Raw genomic sequence first — 23,363 nt, forward strand, 5'->3', positions numbered from 1 at the left:
TCTTTTTAATAGCATATTCGGCTCATTTGAGTAATAAATTAAAAGGTTGGACGCAAAGAACCCATATATTCATGAATGTGGTAGAACATCTTAGAGAAAAAGGACAATAATCCTACTAATATTGTAAATGCAAAAGTTTGTGAGTGTGTATAATACTCTTTTACGCAAGTACTACTGATTTCCCATTTTCATATTTTATTATTCTACATAAGTAACTAATTCATTTTGATGCTAAATTATTTTTCAAAGGGATCATATTGTAGGAGAAATCTTCCTTGCGAAGAATCGCGCCGCCTTCAATTAGAGCTCACTGTAGATAAATTTATTATCTTACTGAATAAAGATTAAGCTTTTTAAAAGAAACGGTTGAATCTTAATTAATTTGCACTTGCGACTCGTGGTCATATTATGTACTAATATTTAATTGTTTAAATACGACCAAGTAACATGTTAAAATAGTAGACTAATAAAAAATTGTGAGAGGAGCTTTTGCGTTGCAAAAACTGCCATCTAGTGACCAATAGCAGTACTAGCAAGCGTACTACGGTTTCGTAAATTGTTAGAATTTCGCAGTTGATTAAAAATAAGTAGGTACCTACCCAATTCTTATTAGGCTTATGTATTTAGTCTATGGCTAACGAATGTCGCGATTAGATATACATTTTATTTTCTTTTAGTGTCATTGTAATAATATACCTGTAGCGTAATCTATGAACCAGACATTGAACTATTGTAGGTAAAACGTTGTTAGTAAAAATTTTAATTATGAAGAGTTCATATATATTTATTTCTTACATCTGATTTATTTTTTAAGTACCTAACAGTTAAGTAGTTGACCGTAACAAAGTGTTTTAAGTAAAATTATGAATGAAAGTTAACAAAACGTTTCTTCATCCACAAACGTGATTGGTTCTTTGACCAAAGTCGAAAGTTCTTAATGTCATTAATGTCAAAATTGTCAGATTTATCGCAAACATTTTAAAACTCGTAGTGCGATGACTAATATTAATTACAATCAATAATTTTCTTATTGTATGGTTAAATTTTCATAGCAATCAATGAAGAAATATTTTCAGAAAAATGTGAATTTATGTTATCGGGTTGGAAATTAGAACAAAGGAAAGCTCAATTTTTATTTCGAGCATAGAAAATCATAAACAAAAGAGCGGGAAAAGTGATATTTTTCAGATTATAAATAGGCGTATCTATGTAAGTACCTTAAATTTCTGTAACAGTGTAAATTGTAACTAGTTATTAAACAATTAACCTCTGGTCTGCCTCTCCCTGTATGAAAAAGGCGTGATTTTGTTATTTTTGTTTGTTTATCAAAGCAAATCAAATCATTTATTGGTGTGATTTTGGATACAGTTAGGTCTTACAAGGTATTTCGTCTCTCCAAGAACCCGCCAATCATACAATATTTCGATATCATTCCTTAATTACACAAGATCATCAAATGCCTTGCATTGTACCATTGAAAATAACCATAATGTTGGTTAAAAATTTGTACAAGGAAAAAGTACCTACTAACAGGTTTGATATTATGTCTGCATGTAGACTCATACTGTTTGTGTAAAGTTAAATTAAACAATCTAGAGAGGTGGTAAACCCAATAACAATTGTCTATCACTTTACCTGACTGCAACTTGCGATTAAAAAAAAGTAACTACAATCCAATATTTTACTAGAGTGACTTGGCATGCACAATCTATCCTGGTTAGAAGTGATTGTTGTTGAAGCCGACCATGGCGCAGGTTGTGACTTAATGGCATTTTTGGATCCATTGTAGCAGGGTATGATACAGGATAGACATATTTTGGAGGAATGAGGGGAGACTTTTGCCCCGAAGTGGGACACATGTAGAGATAAAACAATAATATAGTTGTCAGTATTTCTAAAGTAGCTCTACTTAACAGGCCACCATCAACTGGACAAGCTTGCAGGTTGTTTATCTCCTTGTCTCCTCCCGTAATGAGGGAAGGGTTAGGCCATGAGTCCACCACGCTGGCCAAGTGGGGGTGCTTTGCATGCCCTCAGTAAATGTATAAAAACTTGTTGGATTATAAGGCATTAATATTTAAATTGTTATTTTCAGATCTAGTCAAAGACATCATCTACAAAAAACTATTGGAGTACATTACACATGAAGCCATAAGTATATTTGTAATTTTTGAAAAAAATACTTATATGGTATGTAATGGTTGCATGATTTTTATTTTATTTCAATATCTTGGCCATGTCTGAACCGCACTTAACAAGTGTGATGGTCTTTACGCCCTTTCCCATTCTGAGAGAGACACAGAATGTTTGCCTTCACCGTTGGAACAAGTGATAATAATTTCTAATACACACATAACTTCAAGCAGTCATTGGTGTGTTGCCTAATGCCTAGGGCTCGAACCTGCGACCACTTGCGTGGAAGGTACCAACTTATACCACTCGGCTATAAATGCCATTTGTTTTTCAAAATTACTACACTTTATATACAGTTGACTATGAACAATCCTTTTTGATAGGTTAGGTTAGGTTAGGTTTTCTGGGCTTTTTCCGCACTTAGCCTCTTAAATGGGCCTTTGTGCGTGTATCTACCCTCTCACATTGTTGCGTTGATTCACCCTCACTCCAGCCATCCTAGTTCCTCCCAGAACTTCAGTAGCTTTTTCAAGTTGTTGCAGGCTTCCTGGAGTGTTGTTGTCAATATTTTTGTTCGCGCTCGTTGGTCCGCCACGCTGTTGCATTCCACAAGTACATGTTGTGGTGTTTCCTCTGCCTCCATGCATCCTCTGCACAGAGGGCTGTCCGTCACACCTATTGTACATAGATGTTTGTTTAGGGGACAATGGCCGGTTAGGATTCCTATTACCTTGCGTATTTTGTCCCTTTTTAGACTGATAAGGTTGCGGGCAAGATTCTTAGGTGCCACCGGAACTGCAGCCTTAGTTTGCCTGCAACCTTTGCTGTTGTTCCATTCTTTTAGGTGTTTCGCTTCGGTGTTTCTGTTCAGCCAAGATTTAATTTGTGCTTGGGGGAATAGGCAGTAGTGGTTCCGGTCCAAGTACTGTTCCATTTGATCCCCTTTTAGCTAGTTCATCAGCTGCATCGTTTCCCATTGAGTTGCTGTGCCCTTTGATCCATTGCAGGGTAACCGTGTTCGTACGTGCAATAGCCTGGAGCGCATTATGGCATTCCAGAACAAGGGCAGATGTTATAACGTTATTTTGTAAGGCTTGTAGCATGGATGCACTGTCCGAGACAATTTTTATTTTAAAGTCTCTGACATCTCTGGCTGCGACTGCTTGTGCTGCCTTAGTGATTCCTATACATTCTGCTTGGAAGATTGTATTTAGTTTATCTAGGGAATCTAAAATCTGAAATCCTTTTTGATAACTGGGTTAACGAAAAACTATTGAACTTGTACCTACTCGTAAAAGTAACAATATCTATTTTACCAATATTATAATTTATAAAAAGGTGCAATATTTATTTTACTTTCAAAGTATGTAAAGGAAATTATTTATGTTGTTTTTTTTGCATATTAATTTATTTCCCTTATTATTTGCTTAATATTTATTGCTTTTCATGCAGGATTTTTGTATTTTCGAAACTTTAAGTATCTAGTTAAAATAAAACAATACTGCGTAATGTCAATTTTATTTTTATCTAAATCCAAATGTTTAATTAACAATAATTTTACGCAAAAGTACTTATTAAAGTCATGATAACAACTAAGTAAATCAATGTCTTTTAATCGATATTTAATACTATTGAATACTTGAAAATGGTGAACATACTTATTGAACATTACTTAATTATGTGTCTTAAAACCATTAAATCGTTTTTTTTTTCACAAAAAATCTGATAGGAATCTACTAAGCTTAAAGTGTTCATTGAGTGCAATTTTGAATATCTAACACTGTGAAAAAATATTTATATTAAATAGTGATTAGCTCTACTATCTAGGTCTCTTTTCTTTTACATCGAAATGAGCGTGATCGAGATATTGCCTCTCAATGCTGCTCGCTCGGGACACGGCGGGTGTGCAGATTTTATTCCAGTTTAGATTTAAATAATGCCCGAATCTGCTCCAATCCTGGTGCGTTACCAACTTTATAAAATTCTTGTTCAGAGCATCGTTGAAACCAAGCCCATAAGTTGACGAACCTGAAAAAGTCAAAAGTCTTATTAGTAACTGACTTAAACCTGATATTCATGATAAAAATTTGTTTAGCAACAATTGATCAACGTTGTTGATGAACGGCGAGAATGTTGCTGGAAACTATTTTTTTTTTTGGGATTTTTTTTGTAAATATCGTAGCAAGTAGCGTTTGGTCTCCGCCTACCTTTACGAGGAAAAGGCATGATATTTTGTATGCATGTCCCTGTTGGGCATCAAATACTTGCATAGGTAACTTAGCGATGAAATACTTAGGTAATGCCAACTTACGTTTCTTTATCTATTGGTAGTATAGTATCCATTGAACTAATTGTGCTGACACAGCAAATGTCTGCCAAAGTTATCTCGTCTCCAGCGATCCAAGTGGAAGTGCAGAACCGATCTGCCAACCCGTAAGCAGACTGTATTTTGTTCAGTGCTTCTTCCGAGAATTGTTTTTGACCTCTGAAGATGACAGGCTCCTTAAAACAGACAATATATATAGGTCGAATGTAATAAGTATGCATTGTGTTATATCAGTGGTAGCCGAGTGGTTTAAGCTGCGCCTCCCACACAAGTGGTCGAAGGCAACACACCGAGGACTTTTCTAGAGTTATGTGTGTGTTAGAAATAATTACTACTTGTTCCAACTGTCAAGGAAACATTGTGATCCAACCTTGCATGCCTGAGAGTTCCTTAGAAAAGTTCTCGAATGTATGCAAAGTCTCCAACTCGCACTTGGCCAGCGCGGTGGACTCAAGGCCTAACCCCACCCTCATTTCGGGAGGAGACCCTTGCCCAGCAGTAGGACTTTTTTAGTGTGCTAAATTAATTATTATTATGTTTAGGCATTTTTGAATATAAAGATAAGTATTATAACTTACTGCTGCACCACGAATCGCTGGGAATAAGATTCCGCTGTCGAAATGCAAACGTTGGTCTACTATAGCTCTCTTCTTAGGGTCTGTAGGGTACAAAGAATCGTCTTCACCAAAAGTGCTCACCAGGTAGCCGTTGATCGCATGACTGAAATCACGAATGAATTAGAACGTTACATTAATTCATTATTTTGATAATAAAAGCAAAATATGTAATTATGTGACAAATGTACGTAACACAGTAACGCTCTTCACACGGAAAAGAAATGTGTCTTAAGTGTCTTGATTTTTTTTCAGACATTGCTTGGAAATATTAGGTTGGGGAAAAAGTCTTTTCGCATTATAGTATGTATGAATTTGTAATAAAATCTTTTCTCTACACAAAAGAACTCCATATTTGGGTACCTCACGAGCTCCCTGAAAGAAACCTCATGTACCGTGTACCTACTCATTTGTGATTCTTGAAGCCAAAGAGATTTTATTACAAGTTCATACATACTATAATGCAAAAAGACTTTTTTCCCGAGCTAATATAAAGCACATAAATATATAAATGAAATATTAAAATAGCAACAGATTGTAAACTTAATTACAGTCCGTTCGCGTCAATCGGAAATTGATTTCACACGGACGAATAATTGAGCAGAAATATAGTTCAATAAAATATTTTAAGTAATAAATAATAGTATTTGATATGTTATCATATAATTTGCTCATCTAATACTTAGATATAAATACCTTCAGTTTGTAAAGCTGTGAGTACTTAATCTAATCTAATGTTTACTCGATAAGTAATGACGACTACCATGTCAATATGCACTTTGTATCGTCCTGTGCTAAGTGGACCAATATAAATACATTTTTAGTATATGTAATGTACATATAATGTATATTCTTACTAAGTAAAATTTACGAAGGCGACTCTATTATCTCTCAACCAGCCAACAATTCTGACGAAACTGGTTCCAAATTGTTTTTAGTTTTTTTTACATCTATAATGTAGAAACTTTTACCATTTATATAAGCGACTAGACCCGGCGAACTTCGTACCGCCTCAAATATGCAAAATTAAATGTCTATTTTTCAATATTTCTGAGAGATTTTCTCAATATTTTTTTCCGTAAGAACCTTCTCCTAATAATAACAAATGCAACACAAACATAATTAGTAAAATCGGTCCAGCCATTCATTCGCGTGATGCCGTGACCAAGGAAAACTGGTTTCATTTATATATATATAGATTTTTTAGTTTATTTAAGGGTTCGATTCTTACCTATCCCAAATCACGAAGTCATCATGCTTCAGTGTAGGAACGGTGTGTTGTGGATTTAACTGAAATGGTATTAGCATAAAATTAAATATTAAGCAATTCAAAAGGCTGTAATGTATTCTATTAAATTGAGTAAAAATATTTAGATTTAGAGTTAAAAATAATATTACTCATAAGAAAATACTAGTTGTAATGGGAGGGGTTTCATTGTAATAGGGATGTTACCAAGGAAACAGAACAGAAATTATAATTAGTCCACCAGTCAGATAATCGAAAAATTTATACACGTATTTTTTTTTAATTAAAAACCTATAAAGTGACTTACTTAAAAAGCATTCAAGTTATGGAGTGGGAGCCAATGACGTGACGGTGTTGTACATTTTGTTCTCAAACATGACGTCGTTCGACTTTTGAACTCAACGTATTGCGGTAATAATTTGATTATGCACAAAAATTACAAATACTTGTGTAATTTTTTTTTTCACAATTTACTAGATGGACTAAAAAAAACAAGCTTAGTCATCGTCCCTATTATCACTGTTCGTTTTAAAAGAACGTAACTACAAATCACAAGTATTTACAAATACTTATAACTAACTCTTACCTTCGTATACTCCTCTTTCAAGTGGTCACCTTCTAGTAAATTGACGTCTATGTACTCTACGTCAGGAATTTTGAGGGCCTCGATCGTCATAAGTACGGCCCTAACAGGGGGACTCGCGTCTAATTTGTAAAGTGTCAGTACCATTTTCAATTTATCCTGCGAAAAAACGAAACATCTTATGTTGATTCTTGACATGACATTACCTGCCACTACGGTTGCCAGATGGCCGGGATTTCCGGGATTGTCCCGGAATATTGCGTGTTGCCCTGTGTCCCGTAATTTTACTTTGCTGTCCCGGAATGAAAAAATACAAGATTTTACAAAGCTACGATACTATTTTTTTTTGGTCAGTTCCTATTAAGTTAAGCTCGGACCGGAGACCAAAACTGATCAGCACATCATCATAAAAATCTATATTAAATAGGTATAAAAGGACTTCATTGTGAGACACTTAACAACTGCATAGGCGCTGCTTTAGCTGCTCAGTCTGTGGATATCTTTGACTGTGTCGTCTGATTCTGATAGGCATTATAGCTGTATTAAAAATTAAGCCACCGTTGGCGACCCGGGTACATTTTTTACATGTAACTGTCTTGTATGACAAAACGTATGAAGCAAATAAAGTTTGTAACATACCAAGTGGCGTTCTCTAGTCTCTTCTCTTCTCTGGCCTACCCCTATGGCAAACGTGGTTTTATGTACGTGGATAACATGTATTTGTGGTCCTTAAAAGTTTTGTAATACTGACCTAAGTATATTAGATAGTTAGGTAGGTATATGATTTGAAAACAATAGATAATAAACTCCAACCAGCGTTTGAGTGATACTGTGCTAAATATAAACCATTACGTCCTGTGTCCCGTCAACAGTGCAATGGTACAGGATATCAATGGATTTAGCAAACTGATTCCACATGCGTTGTTTTAACGTTCAAAATTGGTCTTCGCTTGTCAGCATCGTTTGAGTATGAGCAAATTGTTTACGTCTACATCGGTACATCAGTATTATTTAGCATATACATACCTACCTACATAAAATCACGCATTTTTCTTGTAGGCAGAGACGAGAGAACGCCGCTTGGTAAGATCCTTACAAACCTTCTTTGCTTCTTTCACATTCATACATCATACAGGACTAACGAATACCTACATTAAGTATTAAGCCTAAGTAACAGCCCCTCTTGCTCTGTAGCAAAATATTTTACAATATACCGGTTATCACAATAAAGATATTTGAATTTCTTTTTATCTATAAGAAATATAGGTAGCATTGATTTCTAAGTTCCCTATAGATTTTTCACTTTCGGAATAAGAATACCTTCTTTTTACGTCCGTAAATAAATATGGAAACGCTGTTCTAATAGTCTTCACTATCCCCTCTCCCAATCCCCGCGTATAAAGTGGAAAAAGTAACTTAAAGGGAACTCGAAGGCTGGTCGATACACTTAAGGTCAAAACATAAATGCATAAATGAATGAATGCACCTGTTAGCATTCTCACATTATTTATAGTAGTAAATAAAAAATAGTCTAATATAATCTTCATAAAATATATGATCGCTCTATAAATGAATCACCAAGTGCCAAACTCAAGAATGGTATAACTTAACTTTAATTTGGCTTATTGAGGTTGTACAATTATCTTCAAGATGCAGATTAAAGTTTTTATGAGAAATTATTTCAAAATATGTGAGGGAGCTGCAGGTAAGCCTGTTATAAATATACAATTTGAAAAAAAAATTCTGTAGAGCAAATAGTCCAGTACTCGAGTTGAGACTACAAAAATATCCAGACTTTATTTAATGAGAATATTTCGATACCTCCTAACTAAAATGAGTCAACTGACATTACAATAAAATTACTATAATATAGATGTGCCTTCAAATCGCACTCCTGTAAATTGAATTTTTGAAATTTGAAGGCAAATTGTTCTTCTTCCTTTGGTATAAAATGATTTGATTTTTGTTATTATCACTCGGTAATTACTTATTATCCTTTCATAAAAAATACACTCATAAGATCATGGTTATACGTAAAGTATATACATAATATGTTCGAGTATATAAAAATACCTAGCGGACCCGACAGACGTTGTCCTGTCTAATAAATTAAAAATCAATTAAAAAAACATTGTCCAGCGGCCAAAATTGTGAATCTAAACAATTCTCAGATCCCCTTGAACACACACAAAAAATTTCATCAAAATCGGTCCAGTCGTTTAAGAGAAGTTCAGTGACATACACACTTACAGAAGAATTATATATATAAAGATAAAATATCTATATCTGTTAGATGACTCAATTCACTTAGAGTATCGACTTAAAACATCACATACCTTAGTTCACTCCAAGAAAATAAACACGTCTTCGCACTGTGGCTTTCTCTAGTGATATGAACACTCGGACCAGTTTGTATTTACCGTTAGGCGACTTTCATGTTGGCATAGTGGGATGCGGCATAAGAAAGCTGCAGTAATATTTTTTTAACATATCAAGTTGTAAAAAATTGCACTTGGGATAAACTGTTGTTTTAACACTTATTGTAACATTCTATGTACATAGTTATACATGAAATTTATCATTATCTTTAATTCGCCTAAGACTATCAAGTATGTTTTGAAATAAAAAACTATACAGACTTTTGTGAACTTTTGTTTGCTAAAACAGCTAAATAAAACATAGGAAAAGTAAGTAGTAGCAAAGAAAAAGAACGTAGGTTAAGGACAGATAGACGCCATCGTGTCTATCAGCTGCAATCCTCACACACGTGTTTTGTTTTTATTTTTTGCCTTTCGCGCAACTGCTTTGCAGTTAACAGACACACAAAGTTATCTGGTGTAATATAAAGGCCTTAAATTGAATCACTTATCGCAACACTGACTGTATGTGTACTTTTAGCATTCAACCAAGAAGTAGAAAGAATCACTTGCGATTTTCTTCAATACAGTGATAGCCGAGTGGTAAAGTTAAATTAAGGACAACACGCCATGGGCGTATTAAAAATAATCATCACATGCTCTTACGGTAAAGGAAAACATCATGACGAAACTTTGCGTGCCTGAAATTTGTTAGAGACATTGAGGATTTTAACTAAAATCATTGCCAATACAGCTAGAAATTGTGGCATTGTTGGCCTCATTCGTATTTTCACTACTCCTTGTATTCTAAACGCACATATGTAGGTTATATGTTATCTACTTCATTATACTCTCGGTGCTTGACACGATAATGACCGACTGCAGTACCATTAGTACTTCGATCACGTGTCCAAATTGATTGTGGACTGAATATTTGAACCTGTTTGTTTTTGAGTTAACATTCATGTATTATTGAATAATGGTAGGTCGTTATGTCGTAGTAGAGATATAATATATGAAGTTATAAAAGGCTTATAAAGTGTTTTGTTTCTTTCACTCCTTAGAGAAATGAAAGATAGAAAACATATTTTAGTAGTTGTTTAACTAAGATAGGTTTATAGAGTGTTTATGAATAAGAGGGTTATAGATTTATAAAGACCAATAGTACTTTTCCCGATCCGGTAATCGGAACCGAGACCTCACGATCAGGAGCAGGTTACACTACCAACCCCACCGTAAAGACAGTCTTTGGCGGAAGTTCCTAGTAGTTTAAACTATAATTGTTATGCCATGTGTCCTAGATTCATAAAAAAATAAAGATCTTTGGCCTTGATTCTACCACGTAGACAAAACACGTGTTGAGGACTTTACATGATCTAAATCAAATCATTTATTAATTTAGGTCAAATATTGACACTTACGATAGTCGTTACAATTACTGAATCTACCACTAGCTCGGAAAGGGGATAGAGCCTTATGAGAAGAGCTAGCAAGAAACTTACGATCACCAAAAGATTTACTATTTGGTTGATAGAATAATTGATCATGCAAGGAGCTGCCAACCAACAGCGAGATGGAAAAGTGGTTTAGGTTCATTATAAAAAAAGCATTTAAATAAAAAAGAGGACAATTAATTACGGTCGAAATTCTTTAATCGTCGCAGTGATATACATATGTAGTTATCTGCAATTCACTTTAAAATTTTCTTGCCAAGAACTGTTTCAACAATACGCCGAATTCCTGCAGTCCAGGGGTGTTGCCTTTCTGGTAGTAATCTAACTTTGAGCAGCGGGCTAACCAGGCGGTTATGTTGGGGTACCTATAAAAACATATATAACTGTATATATTTATTGTAGTGTGATTTCTGTTATTTGTTATCGGTATCATTGAGTATCATATACTTGACAAATCAGTTCATACTAAATACACCAGGAGTGCTACAGGGCGATTTCCTTATATCGACTATCGAGAATCAGTCTGCTGTCGACAAATTCGTTTGAAAATCGAATCAGCGCCTCTAGCAGTCGCCGGAGGTACTATTTGTGCAGTGTGTTTTAAATGTCTAACTCGAAAGTACCGATTTTAGAGAATGTATCAGACACTACTGCTACTGATATGCTATAAATAGTTAATTATAACAATGGTTGCCATTATTTAAGGGCTGATTTTTGTTACTGTAATTTTTTGTCAAAAAAATAATATCTGTAATAGTGGAAACAGCCTTCAAAATATTTCTTGCTATAAAATCTTTTAGGCTTTTCAAATTTCCTGTGATTGATTATTGCATTCTTGTTTACAATCCCATCAGCTGCCAATGTTAAAGCGATATGATAAAAACAGTCATATGATAAAATCACAGTATTAACGCAAAATTTAACAATATATTTATCATCGTGTTATTTATCAACAAAGTCTTTTGATAAGTGTATGTTGTTTAAGTACAATAAATAAGATTATCTTTAATGCCAATTTCTATAGTCAGTAGGTGACATCACTAAGCGAGCAAGATGTACAGTACAACCTGAAGAAATTAATTATCTTCGCTTATCAAATTTGTCAATAACTGCTCAGTTGTCAAAAGTCGTTAGTTGTAGGAAATTCAACTCTAGAAAACCTAAACTATTTATTTTACCAACCAATTACCACAGTTGAACCGTTATTTTAAAGGGATTATTAACAAAAATCAATGGAATTGAATATAAGTAATAATTCTAAAAAATACTCTTTTGTACTATGAAGTTTACCAGAGATAAGATGCGTTACCCTACAGTGGTAAAACACTCGAAAATTATGAAATTAAGGTTATTTTCGTAAGATCATGTTTAAAGACAAATAAATGTATTTATATAAATTTAAATGACCCTATAAGTCATCTGTTATCGTAACATTCAACAACTCTTATCTAAACAAAAATAGAAAACAGAATTCGATAATGGTAGTTACAAAAATGTATCACTAATTTAATTTAAAACACACAAAAAACCGTGTTTAACATTTTTTTTATTAGTCTTGGCGTAAAACTGTGATAATGTAGAGCAAAGAGGTCTGCTGAAGCGGTCCTGTATGACAAGATGTATGGGTGCAAGTGAGGCAAAGGAAGTATGTAAGGATCGTAGCAAGTGGCGTTAATTGGCCTCTACCTACCACTATGAGAAAAAGGCATGACATTATGAACATATGTATGTATGTACAGCTCTTGGCTTGGTTAACAACAGCCGCGAGGATCGGTCTCTGAGGTTAAGCCACGTTTGTCAAGGTTGTTCTGTGGATTGGTGACCATCTCATACATAGCGAGTTCCTCCGTGTTTCGGAAGGCAAGTTAAATTAAGGATCCCGGCTGTCAATTTGGAAGATCTTTGACAGTAGTCAGAAGCTTGAAAGTCTGACAACCAGTCTTACCGAAGGGTATCGTGTTATAACCCAGGAAACTGGGTTGTAGAGGTCGGATAGGCAGTCGCTTTATGTAAAACACTGGTATTCAGCTGCATCCCGTAAGACTGGAGGCCGACTCCAACATAGTTTGGAAGAAAGGCTTAGCGATCATAATATGTATGTAGAGCAGATGAGCAAGAATTCTTTTAAGTTGTTGGATTTAAATAATTAAATGTTTGTAACAAAAATAAACACTGGCCGGGTATAAATAATTTTCGACCACTTACTCTTTAGCATCAATAGGTATCATCTCATTCAAGGAGCTTATTGTAGCCACGCAGCTTATGTCTGCCAAGGTCGGTTCATCCCCAGCAAGCCACTGGACTCCATTCAAAAACGATTCTGTGAAGTCATAAGCCGCCTTGATCTTAGCTACTCCTTCTGGAGTAAAAGAGGTAGCAGTCCCAAAGAATATCGGCTCCTGAAATGTTAAATAATCCATCAGTTCTCCTTATGTATAAAAATGAATCGCTAAATGTTTTGCCAAGCGCAAAACTAAGGAAAGACTTTCTTTTTGCAAAATAACAAATCACGAAGAACTGTTCTGTAGCGTTCTGTCTGGAACTTTTTAAGTCCAATTTCCGGGTCAGCACTTTAGTTTACTCTAAACTTTATATACCTATATTTCTTTTTATTATATTACACACACTTACTCACTTTTTAAAACTATAAAATATAAAAGTAGGTATAAACACATTAAGCTTCCCTACTATCTAGATAAACTAAAATATTGTCAACCATAGTGATGTTTAACAATATTTATAAATTCAAATTACGTATTAGATGTCCAACATATAGGTATTTTAAAATTGTATTTAATTTATTATATAACTCTGGCTTTTCTACACCGTTTTGAGTGCAGTATAAAAGTTTAGTAAAAGGATATACCTTTTACTAAACTTTTATACTGCACTCAAAACGGTGTTAAACATCTAATGTACATTGAATTTTAGAATTTGCAAATAGTTATAGCAGTAAGGTATAATTACGTCATTAAACCGCAGTGCAGGATACAAAGTTCCGCTATCAAAGTGCAGCATGACATCAACTCGAGCTCTTTTCACGGGGTCAGTCGGATAAAGAGAATTGTCTTTACCGTATTTGTTTGCCAAATACGTGATGATTGTGTGGCTGGAATACAAATATAAAAATATGTTTTGGGTCTGGTTGGACTTTGTTTCCGTGGTTTGTATGTTTGAAAAAGTCCCCGGGACACAAAAGGAATTCTTAGTGCAGCAAAAGTCTTTAAGAAGAAGAAACGTATGCCGAAAAAGACTAAATAAAGGATTTCCTTTATTTATTATTTTTCGGCATATTCGGCATAATCGGAAATCTTCGTTTTTATTCGTTTCGTTCCATTTCCTTTCGTTTAATGGTGCTCCCACACAGCACTTATATAACGTTAGAAACTGACATATAACATTTGTTTTTAAACAAATTAGTATTAAAATTGTTTTGTTATCGTTTTACACAATGTTGTATAACGTTATATAACTGCTGTGTGGGAGCACCTTAAAATGAAATGTTTTAAGTATCAAAATCTGTTACTAGACGGCTTCTAAATTTGACAAGACTAAATAATATGTCTAATGTCTATGATATGAACATTTGGTTCTGTGTAGTTATTTCACGAATAAAAATAATATATTTATTGACTTTTACTTTAACCTTGTGATAATAAAACCGTTATCTTAGTGTCATAGTTATATATACTAATTGTGTAATACAAAGAAAACACGTAAAATTACATAAGTAAGTACAAATTATGTTCGATTTTTTTCTACCACATACCTAATTATTAATTTCCTATAATGCCTTTGTATTGTGTTCATAAAAAACATTACCTTTCTTATACCTAATAACTTGGTTCCTCGCTAAATAGAATACTTAGCAAACTGAGTAAATACTCTTTTAGATAATAAGCTCTAATACATAGTAAACTTCATGTCATACTTTTGTTCTCACTTTATCTATGGAATAAACACTCATTCATAAGCCGTGAAACAGGCTCTATGTTAGTACGTAAGGCCCATGGCCATTCTAAGATAATTTCTATGTAGGTACTGTAGTAATTGGTACAAGAAATAAATACGTAAGAATGTAAAGTACTCATTTCCGGTAGTTGCTTTTTACGTCAATACTTTAATCAAGACATGTCATGGATGGAAAATAACACAAGAGACAATATTATACATACTCATTTAAATTAATTAACATATCAGTATTGACATTCCAATAATAGAAGTAAACTTCTATAGAGCCTGCATGTCTAGCCTATAAATCAATACTTTGTTTTTTAAGACGTCAGCTACACTAAGAATTCCTCTTGTGTCCCGGGGACTTTTTCAAACATACAAACCACGGACACAAAGTCCAACCAGACCCTAAACAATTTAGTCGATCGCAAAAGAACTAAATTGAAATCACTGAATCACACAGACAGACAGACGCGTCAAACTTATAACACCCCTCTTTTTGCGTCGGAGGTTAAAAATCAAGAGTGGTTTGACTTGCTAAAATAGGTTTTTTAAATCGTAGTTTTAGGGACTTTTAAAATTTTCTGGCACTTTTCACATTTGTTAATACTTTAAAAATGCCCGAGTGGATGCGCTTTGTGTACAGAAAAAACAATTACCTGTCCCAAATATTGAAATCGCCATCCGTCAAAGTAGGTATCGTGTGTTGTGGATTGATCTGCAAAATGGTAACAAAAAATATTAAACACTAACTGACCCGGCGCACTTCGTACATAGGTAGCTGAAGACCCAGAATACTATTTATCTCGGAGTTCCCAAAGGATCGGGAATTACACAGTAAGGGTTTCTACGCGGACGAAGCCGCGGGCGGCGTCTAGTGTAACTATACTTATTAAAATTGATTTAAAACATTCTTATTAGGTAGGTACCTAAGTACGTATGTAGTTTTCTTTTTCGAAAAGATGATTTGGGGTACAAAAATACCGCTGAGGTACATAATATACTCCTTAAACAAAACTAGATCCGCGCGAGGGATTACCCGCTTTAACCCTTTTAAAAAAAAGCTGCCCATATTTGTGGCCTTGAAGTAACTTCAAGCCACAAATGCGAGACAAATGGATAATTTAACTATTTTGCATATATAATACATACATACATAATATCACCACAGAATAAGTAATAGTACTACCGTAATATCACGCCTATTTACCGTAGGGGTAGGCAGAGACCAAAGAACACCACTTAGTACGATCCTTACAAACTTCCCTTGCCTCATTCACAACCATAAATCAATAATATTGGAGGATATTGGATGTATATCTATACTAATATAATATAATATTATAAAGCTGAAGTTTGTTTGTTTGTTTGTTTGTTTGATTGTTTGTTTGTTTGAACGCGCTAATCTCAGGAACTACTGGTCCGATTTGAAAAATTCTTTCAGTGTTAGATAGCCCATATATCGAGGAAGGTTATAGGCTATATATCATCACGCTACGACCAATAGGAGCAGAGCAGCAGTAAAAAATGTTACAAAAACGGGGAAAATTTTGACCCATTCTCTCTTATGTGACGCAAGCGAAGTTGCGCGGGTCAGCTAGTATATTATATGCTGCTTTAACTCACCTTCAAGAATTCTTCAGTTAGATGTTCATCGGCTAGCAAGTTCAGATCGCGATAGTCCACATTTGGGATTTTAAGAGCTTCAATCGTCATATACACAGCACGTACCGGAGGACTAGCGTCCATTTTATATAAAGTTAGAACCATGGCGGATTCTGAAACAAATAGATAAATAATGATCATTGGACAACTCACACACGGTTATTCGATTCCAAACTAAGCAGAGCTTGTAATATGGTAACCAAATAACTGATAAACTGATATTCTTCTAAATACATACTTATATAGATAATTATTTACCACCAGGCTCAAAACAAATACTCGTGCTCATCACTCAAAGATTTGTCCCGGGTGGGTTTCGAACCCACCACATGCGACGCTACGGTTATTCCGGCAATGTGACCACTTTAACCACTGCACCAAACGTGTAGTTAATTGATATATAGATTTTTTTGGGACGTTTTATATAGGTATGATAATTATGTTTGTCGATATTACTACTTTTGAGTATAAGCAGGAGCAGTTAGTCAAAAGATCTCGAGTCCGAGGTCTCTGCGGGCATGGAAAAATTCAGTTTAACCACAGATTTGGTTAGAGGCCTAACATTGTAAATGGCGAAACGTAATTGTATTTTATACACCTCTGCACAGGCCTTTGGGTTAAGCAGGATTTAAGTTGTCAATAAATCAAAAAAATGTGTTTATAACTTAACGTAAACTCACGAATTTTTTGTTTTTGTGAAGATATTGAACTTTATCAGTATTAAACGTACTTTTGAACAGTCTTTATCGCTGACACTGATACACAATCATTCACAGTCACTGCACAACTCTGAATGATTCTTATTACTTCGTTACTATACTGAGATACGAGCAGCATTTTTTAAATTATCTACGACTGTGATATTGTGAATTATTTATAAAGTCAATGACGATACTTAGTCTAATCGTTAATTATGCAAAGACTGTGCAATGAATAGAAACAAAAATGCTTTACTCTCGGCTTTGCTCGGATCACACCAGGATATTTTAAACAATTTATATACCTACAACAACTTTCCTCGCAAGACACTTTATCGATTGGTGAAAATCGTATGAAAATCCGTTTATCTATTTGTAATAAGATAGACAGTCAGCGGCTGGTGGCTTTGTTTTATATAATAATGTGGTGGTACGCATTGGTGACCCCGCAGAAAGAGAGCCTTGAGTCCACTATACTGACCCCGTGCGATTCAAACACTGCATTCTATCAAGTGCTCTAAGGAAATCTCTCAGGTTGTTTTTAACATGTGATAATTAATCATTAATAATATGCTCATAATTTCGAAAAGCCTATAATGAAGTTTTGGCAAATTTAGCAAATTTAGGTAACATTAGGTCGAACAATGGATAAAATTAATTGTACCTACATCATTATTATATTCATACACGTACAGTGCATGGATATTTATTGACGTGGGTACAACTATTTCTTATCATCATATACAGTTACAGTTTTACGGTGTAAAGACGTGCTACTGGCCGCAGCTGCGAACGTTATTAAATCCAGGAAATAGGTACTTAGTCTAAACTGTAATTTAGTGCTTGATAGAAATAATATTTTTATAAATATACATTACCAACTTATTTTCCCATACTTACAGGCTATAGCATAAAAGCAGTCATCATTTTAATGATGGCATCCCTATGTCAAAACCTATTTGTATATTTGCATGCTATTGTATAATAAATGGCAAAATGTGTGTTGTATCTATTTTTATTTTTCTACCATGTTTTGTTACCACATTTACGCAAAAAAATAATTATTCTATTCTATAACCGATTGGTTAAGTTGATACCTTCCACGAAAGTGGTTGCTGGTTCGAATCCGAGGCAACACACCAATAGCCGGGTCCTGACTGAGCGAGCAGCCTCGCAGGGCAATATCTAGATCTCTTTTCAGATCGAAATGAGCGGGACCGAGATATTGCCTCACGAGGCTGCTCGTTCAGTTAGGACCCCGCTAATGACTTTTAGAAGTATAATACGTCTATTCAAAATAATTATCACTTCCAACTTCCAACAGTTCCAACAGTCAAAGAAAACGTCGTGATGCAAACTTGCATGCCTGATAGTTCTTTAGAACCATTCTTGAAGTCCTCAAACTCGCAATTGCCCAGCGAGGTGGACTCAAAGCTTGACCCCTCCCTCATTACGGGAACCTTGCCCAGCAGTAGGACATTAATAGGTCAAATTAATTTATTTCTTATAGCCTTTGTTTTTTGGAACTGATGAAAAATTACTGAAAATAAATGCATTGATTTTTAACAATGTACTGGAAATTTCTTAATGAAAATAGAAATCACTCAATTTCATTTTAACCGAGAGATCCGGAGTTTTAGGGTTTTTTGTGCCCTAGAAACTCTATTATTTACAAATTATTCATATTAACTTGACTGAATTTTTATCTTTGTTTCAGCATTGACAGCTGCAGAGACACTCGAGTGAAACTACGTGAATTATCTCAACAAGCTTGGCCGATACCCCGTTATCTTAACTCATTACTTCAAACATGACAATGACAGACGAGGAAAAAGTTAAGAGTGCTTTAACACAGTTAAATAATTTACACGATGCAATACAAAATGAAACTCTAGTTAATATTGAAAATTTGGTAGACACTTTGCAAAAGACTCTTTGTGATAAAACAACTATACAAAAATTGTACTGCACGGATAATTGTATAACACAAAATGAATTAATTATTGCCGCATGTAAACGCGAAACACCTGATGTTCTGCAATACTTTTTACGTGATACGAATATTTTATATTATTTAATCAATTCGAACTGCACTAACGAACAAGTGGATGAGAAGAGGCAAGAAGCATTCCGTGCGGCCATTGAAAATTTTAAAGATATTAAAATAGTAGAAATGCTTTACGACTTTTGGTGCGACAACCTTCACTGGGCCGGCTATAACTACAATAACGGAGACGATGTTATCAGTAACATTGACAGAAACGGAGAATCTCTCAGCAATGCACTTTGGAATTTAGAGAATTCTTTAATTATTGTTGGCGTTGACCGCTTAATCAAATTCAATAAAAGTCAGCACGAACTATACAATATTCTTCAAAATGTAGGTCTGCGCAACAAATCTATGCCACACAAAGGCAATAAAATCGATAAAATTATAAGAACTCGCGATATCATTGAAGCAGTTTTGCTTTTTCATGAAAATAACTTTTGGGCCATGGAAGAAAAAAACACACCAAAAATGCGTAATTACAAGAGGAAAATGAAGTACTTGATCGATGAAGTGTACTATCGTAAACTGGATTTTAATATCTCATTGCTGATTTTGGATAATTTGGATTTCCTCAAAAAACATTTAAAAGATCCGAACAGCTCGTCGGGCAACTTAATTCTTGACTCATTAGAAAACTCATTTCAAGAAATAGAATGTGCAATTTATCATTTCATCTACCGTACTAATGAAGATTGGAGGGTGTATTTACCTGAAAACCGAAACATAGAAATTGCTGACGTCACAGCTGATTATCAAAACCAAAAAAAAGTTTTTGATGTTCCTTATGATCCCCTAAAAATTGACAATGGTGCAATATTATGTCTCGAAAGATTGAATTTTGAAAAACGCTTAAGTAACTTCAGAACTCGTATTATGGAAGCCGAAATTGTAGAAAATCCGATCATAACTGAGACGGGTGATTGTTTACGTCTGCTTGAACATTTAAGAGATGATTACTCTTTAAAGAAAATAATTTATTTCATAGAAGGTACTTTAAAAGACAAAAGTATATTAGATGACATCAAAGTATTAACCGTCGAAAAAACTATACAAGTGATTGGTGAAATGTTAAAAAGCACAGACGAAACAAGACATTTGTCGGATTCTACAAATGCTTTGGTACAAGTTGTTATGTCGGCTGCTACAACCAGATCTTTGCATCACTTTAGAGTTTACCTAGCACATGCTACTTTAAAAGGACAATTAACGATAAGTAAACGAATAGATGCTGCACAAAATAAAAAAGAACTATATGAAAAAGTTGTCAATTACTTAAAAAAAGCAAAGGAGCATATACAATTTGTCCAAGATATTAACAAACATATATTAGATAAGTCGTTGATTGAAAGAGGCCTATCTTTATCACGTAGTAGAATTCAAGAATTGAACATTTCTACGCAGCAAGAGAATGAAATTTTTGAACTCTATAAAATACACGGTTTTAATTTTGAATGTTGGCCCGAATTCCTCAAAGAAACAGAAGACAGGCAAGATTGTATTAAGGAATTTTGTTGGATTCAGAAATTTCTAGAGAATTTAGACTTAAAAAGGGAGAAAACAGAAAAAGAATTGAAGGAGCTGGTATTTAAGATAATACCATACGTAGAAGCAATTTTAAAAGACATGAAGTTTTGGGACGAATTGAAATCCGAACTCAATAAAAAATACCCTAAGATATTTTCTGATACTTTTTGGAAAGATCGACGAGATAACACTCCTGAAACCATAGAGGTAGTCATAAGAAAATTAAACTCCCGCTGTTCTAAGGGTAGCCAAGACAGCGTAAACTACCAGCAAAAACTAGAACAAATGAAAAAGTTTACCGATCCCTGGACATTGATAGGAAAGGTTTTAGAATTCTGTAAAAAACATGGAAATGTAATGAAAGGGTCTACGATACCGGGTAATGATGTATCGGCTATGTCGAATTATCTTACTGGTATGCGAAATGAAATTCAAAAATGGGCAGACGAAAATCAAATAATTGTTGGAAGACAAAACGCAAGTAACGCATCAGTTGAAGATTATAGTGGCATACAGGAGTTATTAACATTTCTTCGTGCTAAAGATAATAATTTTATAACCGATCCAATTAAACGTAAAAGAATGAATCGTGTCAAAATGATTGAATGTTTAATCCACAGAATGAAACAAATGAAGGTAGTACTAGAACACGATTCGACAGAAATTACTTTAAGACAACATGTACTAAGATACAAGCGAGATCAAAGATTTCATACTGTTATTCAAATGCTTTTAAGTGATATACTCAATATTATTGATGCATGTAATATAACGGATCCAAAACTCTTTGAAAAATCAACCAACCTGTTAGCTGGGACACGATTGGGTAATTTTTTGGATCATGGAAATCCTTTTCTCGAAATTATAGGGAATATACTGGATGATAATGATGTCCCTACTGCTCTCATGTCAAAGGCAATTCAATTTGCCCAAGATGAAAAATCTATAGAAGCTCTTTACAAATTGTTTATGGAAAAAGGTTTAACTTATGATGATATACAAAATAATCAGTATATTAATATTTCAAACGACGGTGAAGTGACAAATTTACTTAACGATCTTAAGAAAGCCAGTAAATCTTACTTGGAGTTGATAAATATCTAATAGGTAAGTCACTGGTTAACTGCCATTAGAATATGATTTCCGAATGAAGGATCTTCGGTTCTTGGTTTGGGCAAAGTGGCAGATGTCGCTATCTTATATATGCTGGGTATTTCAGTTAAAAACGATTGGTGTATCGTTGAAGAATCAAATGAATTGAATCTAATCTAATTTAATAACGATTTTATTTTTTTCATATACAAAGTATACATATTTTAAAACTCTATACAATTGATGTAAGATGGAATGAAAGAGAAACAAAACGGAAGGAGTTGTAAGTCGGGATCGCTCATAATGTTGGTAGAATTGCCACGTTAAACAGCAGTGCTTAGCTTTTGTAATAAGTTAATGCTAACATGGATTGGGTATATCGACCAGGCGTTTTCTGAAGTCATAATAATATAAAGAATATTAGCATTCCACCCCTTGTGATTGTATGGTGAAATCCAAAACTACCTTAGTCATAATATTACCAATAATTATAAGTACAATTGTCTTAAAAAGAAAGAATATATTGTTATAATATAATGTTAATATTTTATACCTTATTATTATTTTGCGTAATTTTGTGCATTTATCTTTACAACTTTATCACAATTTAATAAATATAAAAAATATCTCGTGTTTCATTTTCTTACTACCATCTACTATTTCTACACTGAACTAGTTTACATTCAACCGATGTATACAAGTTACAACAATGTTAGTCAGGTTATTCGCCACTAGGTGGCAGTTTCCATAATTTTATAAAGCTATAAAAAGTATAGTTCTACTATTCACAGATAGATGGCGATATATGTCTGAAAACAGCCCGGATTAAGAATATCTCGGCAGACGGTAAATTTAATATGACGTGTTCTCACGCTTTAAGATTTTTATTTATTAATAATTACTTATCGGTGTTTTTCTTCTTATCCCTCTTTCGAGCCAAAACGGCATAATTCGGAATAAAAAACGTAATTGGTTACTCGAATGAAATATACTGAAATTGTATTAAATTTTCAAATTCAAATTACAAACATTTGTTCCAAAATGAAATAAGTGTATTAATTAATCAATTATGTACCTGAGTATAACATTTTTTAATGGACTGCTTACAATGTTGGTCCCATGTAATAGAGAGAGAAGCAATTGTAACGTCATAGAGATATGATATCTATACTAATATAATAAAGCTGAAGAGTTTGTTTGTTTGTTTGATTGTTTGTTTGTTTGTTTGAACGCGCTAATCTCAAGAACAACTGGTTCGATTTGAAAAATTCTTTCAGTGTTAGATAGCCCATTCATCGAGGAAGGCTATAGGCTATATAACATCACGCTACGGTCATTAGGAGCGGAATAGCATCGAAAAATGTTACAAAAACGGGGAAAATTCCATTCTCTTAGGTGACGCAAGCGAAGTTGCGCGGGTCAGCTGGTAATGAATAACCGTGCAAAAGTTTGTGTAACCGTGTTATCTAAATATAGCTGACCCGCGCAACTTCGCTTGCGTCACATAAAAAAGAATGGGTCAAAATTTTCCCCGTTTTTGTAACATTTTTTATTGCTACTCTGCTCCTATTGGTCGTAGCGTGATATATAGCCTATAGCCTTCCTCGATAAATAGACTATCTAACACCGAAAGATTTTTTCAAATCGGACCCGTAGTTCCTGAAATA

At 34.2% G+C, this 23,363-nt stretch overlaps 2 protein-coding genes and 1 long non-coding RNA gene across 4 annotated transcripts; 1 reads left to right on the forward strand and 2 right to left on the reverse strand.

Annotated features, from left to right (window-relative positions):
* The first annotated feature begins 981 nt into the window (after positions 1–981).
* On the forward strand, positions 982–22,303 carry LOC142982296 (uncharacterized). The gene is made up of 3 exons (XR_012959979.1): positions 982–1,209; positions 2,096–2,190; positions 18,748–22,303. It is a non-coding gene; the product is annotated as an uncharacterized LOC142982296 (long non-coding RNA).
* Positions 3,636–9,342, reverse strand: LOC142982082 (glutathione S-transferase 1-like). Its single transcript, XM_076128411.1, has 6 exons — positions 9,239–9,342; positions 6,906–7,061; positions 6,305–6,363; positions 5,038–5,179; positions 4,445–4,635; positions 3,636–4,161 (listed from the first exon to the last, which is right to left on the reverse strand). Exons 2-6 carry the CDS (start codon positions 7,047–7,049, stop codon positions 4,047–4,049), a joined length of 651 nt encoding a protein of 216 aa, XP_075984526.1. The 5' UTR covers positions 7,050–7,061; positions 9,239–9,342; the 3' UTR covers positions 3,636–4,046.
* On the reverse strand, positions 10,890–17,180 carry LOC142982081 (glutathione S-transferase 1-like). Of its 2 annotated transcripts, none has more exons than XM_076128410.1 (6): positions 17,063–17,180; positions 16,294–16,445; positions 15,327–15,385; positions 13,681–13,822; positions 12,919–13,112; positions 10,890–11,078 (listed from the first exon to the last, which is right to left on the reverse strand). In XM_076128410.1, exons 2-6 carry the CDS (start codon positions 16,435–16,437, stop codon positions 10,955–10,957), a joined length of 663 nt encoding a protein of 220 aa, XP_075984525.1. In that variant the 5' UTR covers positions 16,438–16,445; positions 17,063–17,180; the 3' UTR covers positions 10,890–10,954. The 2 variants fall into 2 exon arrangements, with proteins under 2 accessions (XP_075984525.1, XP_075984524.1); XM_076128409.1 differs by having other exon boundaries at positions 17,013–17,149.
* Positions 22,304–23,363: the final 1,060 nt, after the last annotated feature.

The sequence above is a fragment of the Anticarsia gemmatalis genome, chromosome 21 (genome assembly GCF_050436995.1).
Source record: "Anticarsia gemmatalis isolate Benzon Research Colony breed Stoneville strain chromosome 21, ilAntGemm2 primary, whole genome shotgun sequence".
NCBI lineage: Eukaryota > Metazoa > Arthropoda > Insecta > Lepidoptera > Erebidae > Anticarsia > Anticarsia gemmatalis.

Excerpts from the sequence above, each read along its gene's own strand:
- LOC142982081 (XM_076128410.1), bottom strand. The coding sequence starts at position 16,437 with ATGGTTCTAACTTTATATAAAATGGACGCTAGTCCTCCGGTACGTGCT. Across the intron at positions 15,386-16,293 it reads TAACTGAAGAATTCTTGAAG|ATCAATCCACAACACACGAT; the intron begins GTGAGTTAAAGC and ends ACCATTTTGCAG. Across the intron at positions 13,113-13,680 it reads CTGCACTGCGGTTTAATGAC|GAGCCGATATTCTTTGGGAC; the intron begins GTAATTATACCT and ends TTAACATTTCAG.
- LOC142982082 (XM_076128411.1), bottom strand. The coding sequence starts at position 7,049 with ATGGTACTGACACTTTACAAATTAGACGCGAGTCCCCCTGTTAGGGCC. Across the intron at positions 6,364-6,905 it reads TGAAAGAGGAGTATACGAAG|TTAAATCCACAACACACCGT; the intron begins GTAAGAGTTAGT and ends ATACCATTTCAG. Across the intron at positions 5,180-6,304 it reads GACTTCGTGATTTGGGATAG|TCATGCGATCAACGGCTACC; the intron begins GTAAGAATCGAA and ends TCGTGATTTCAG.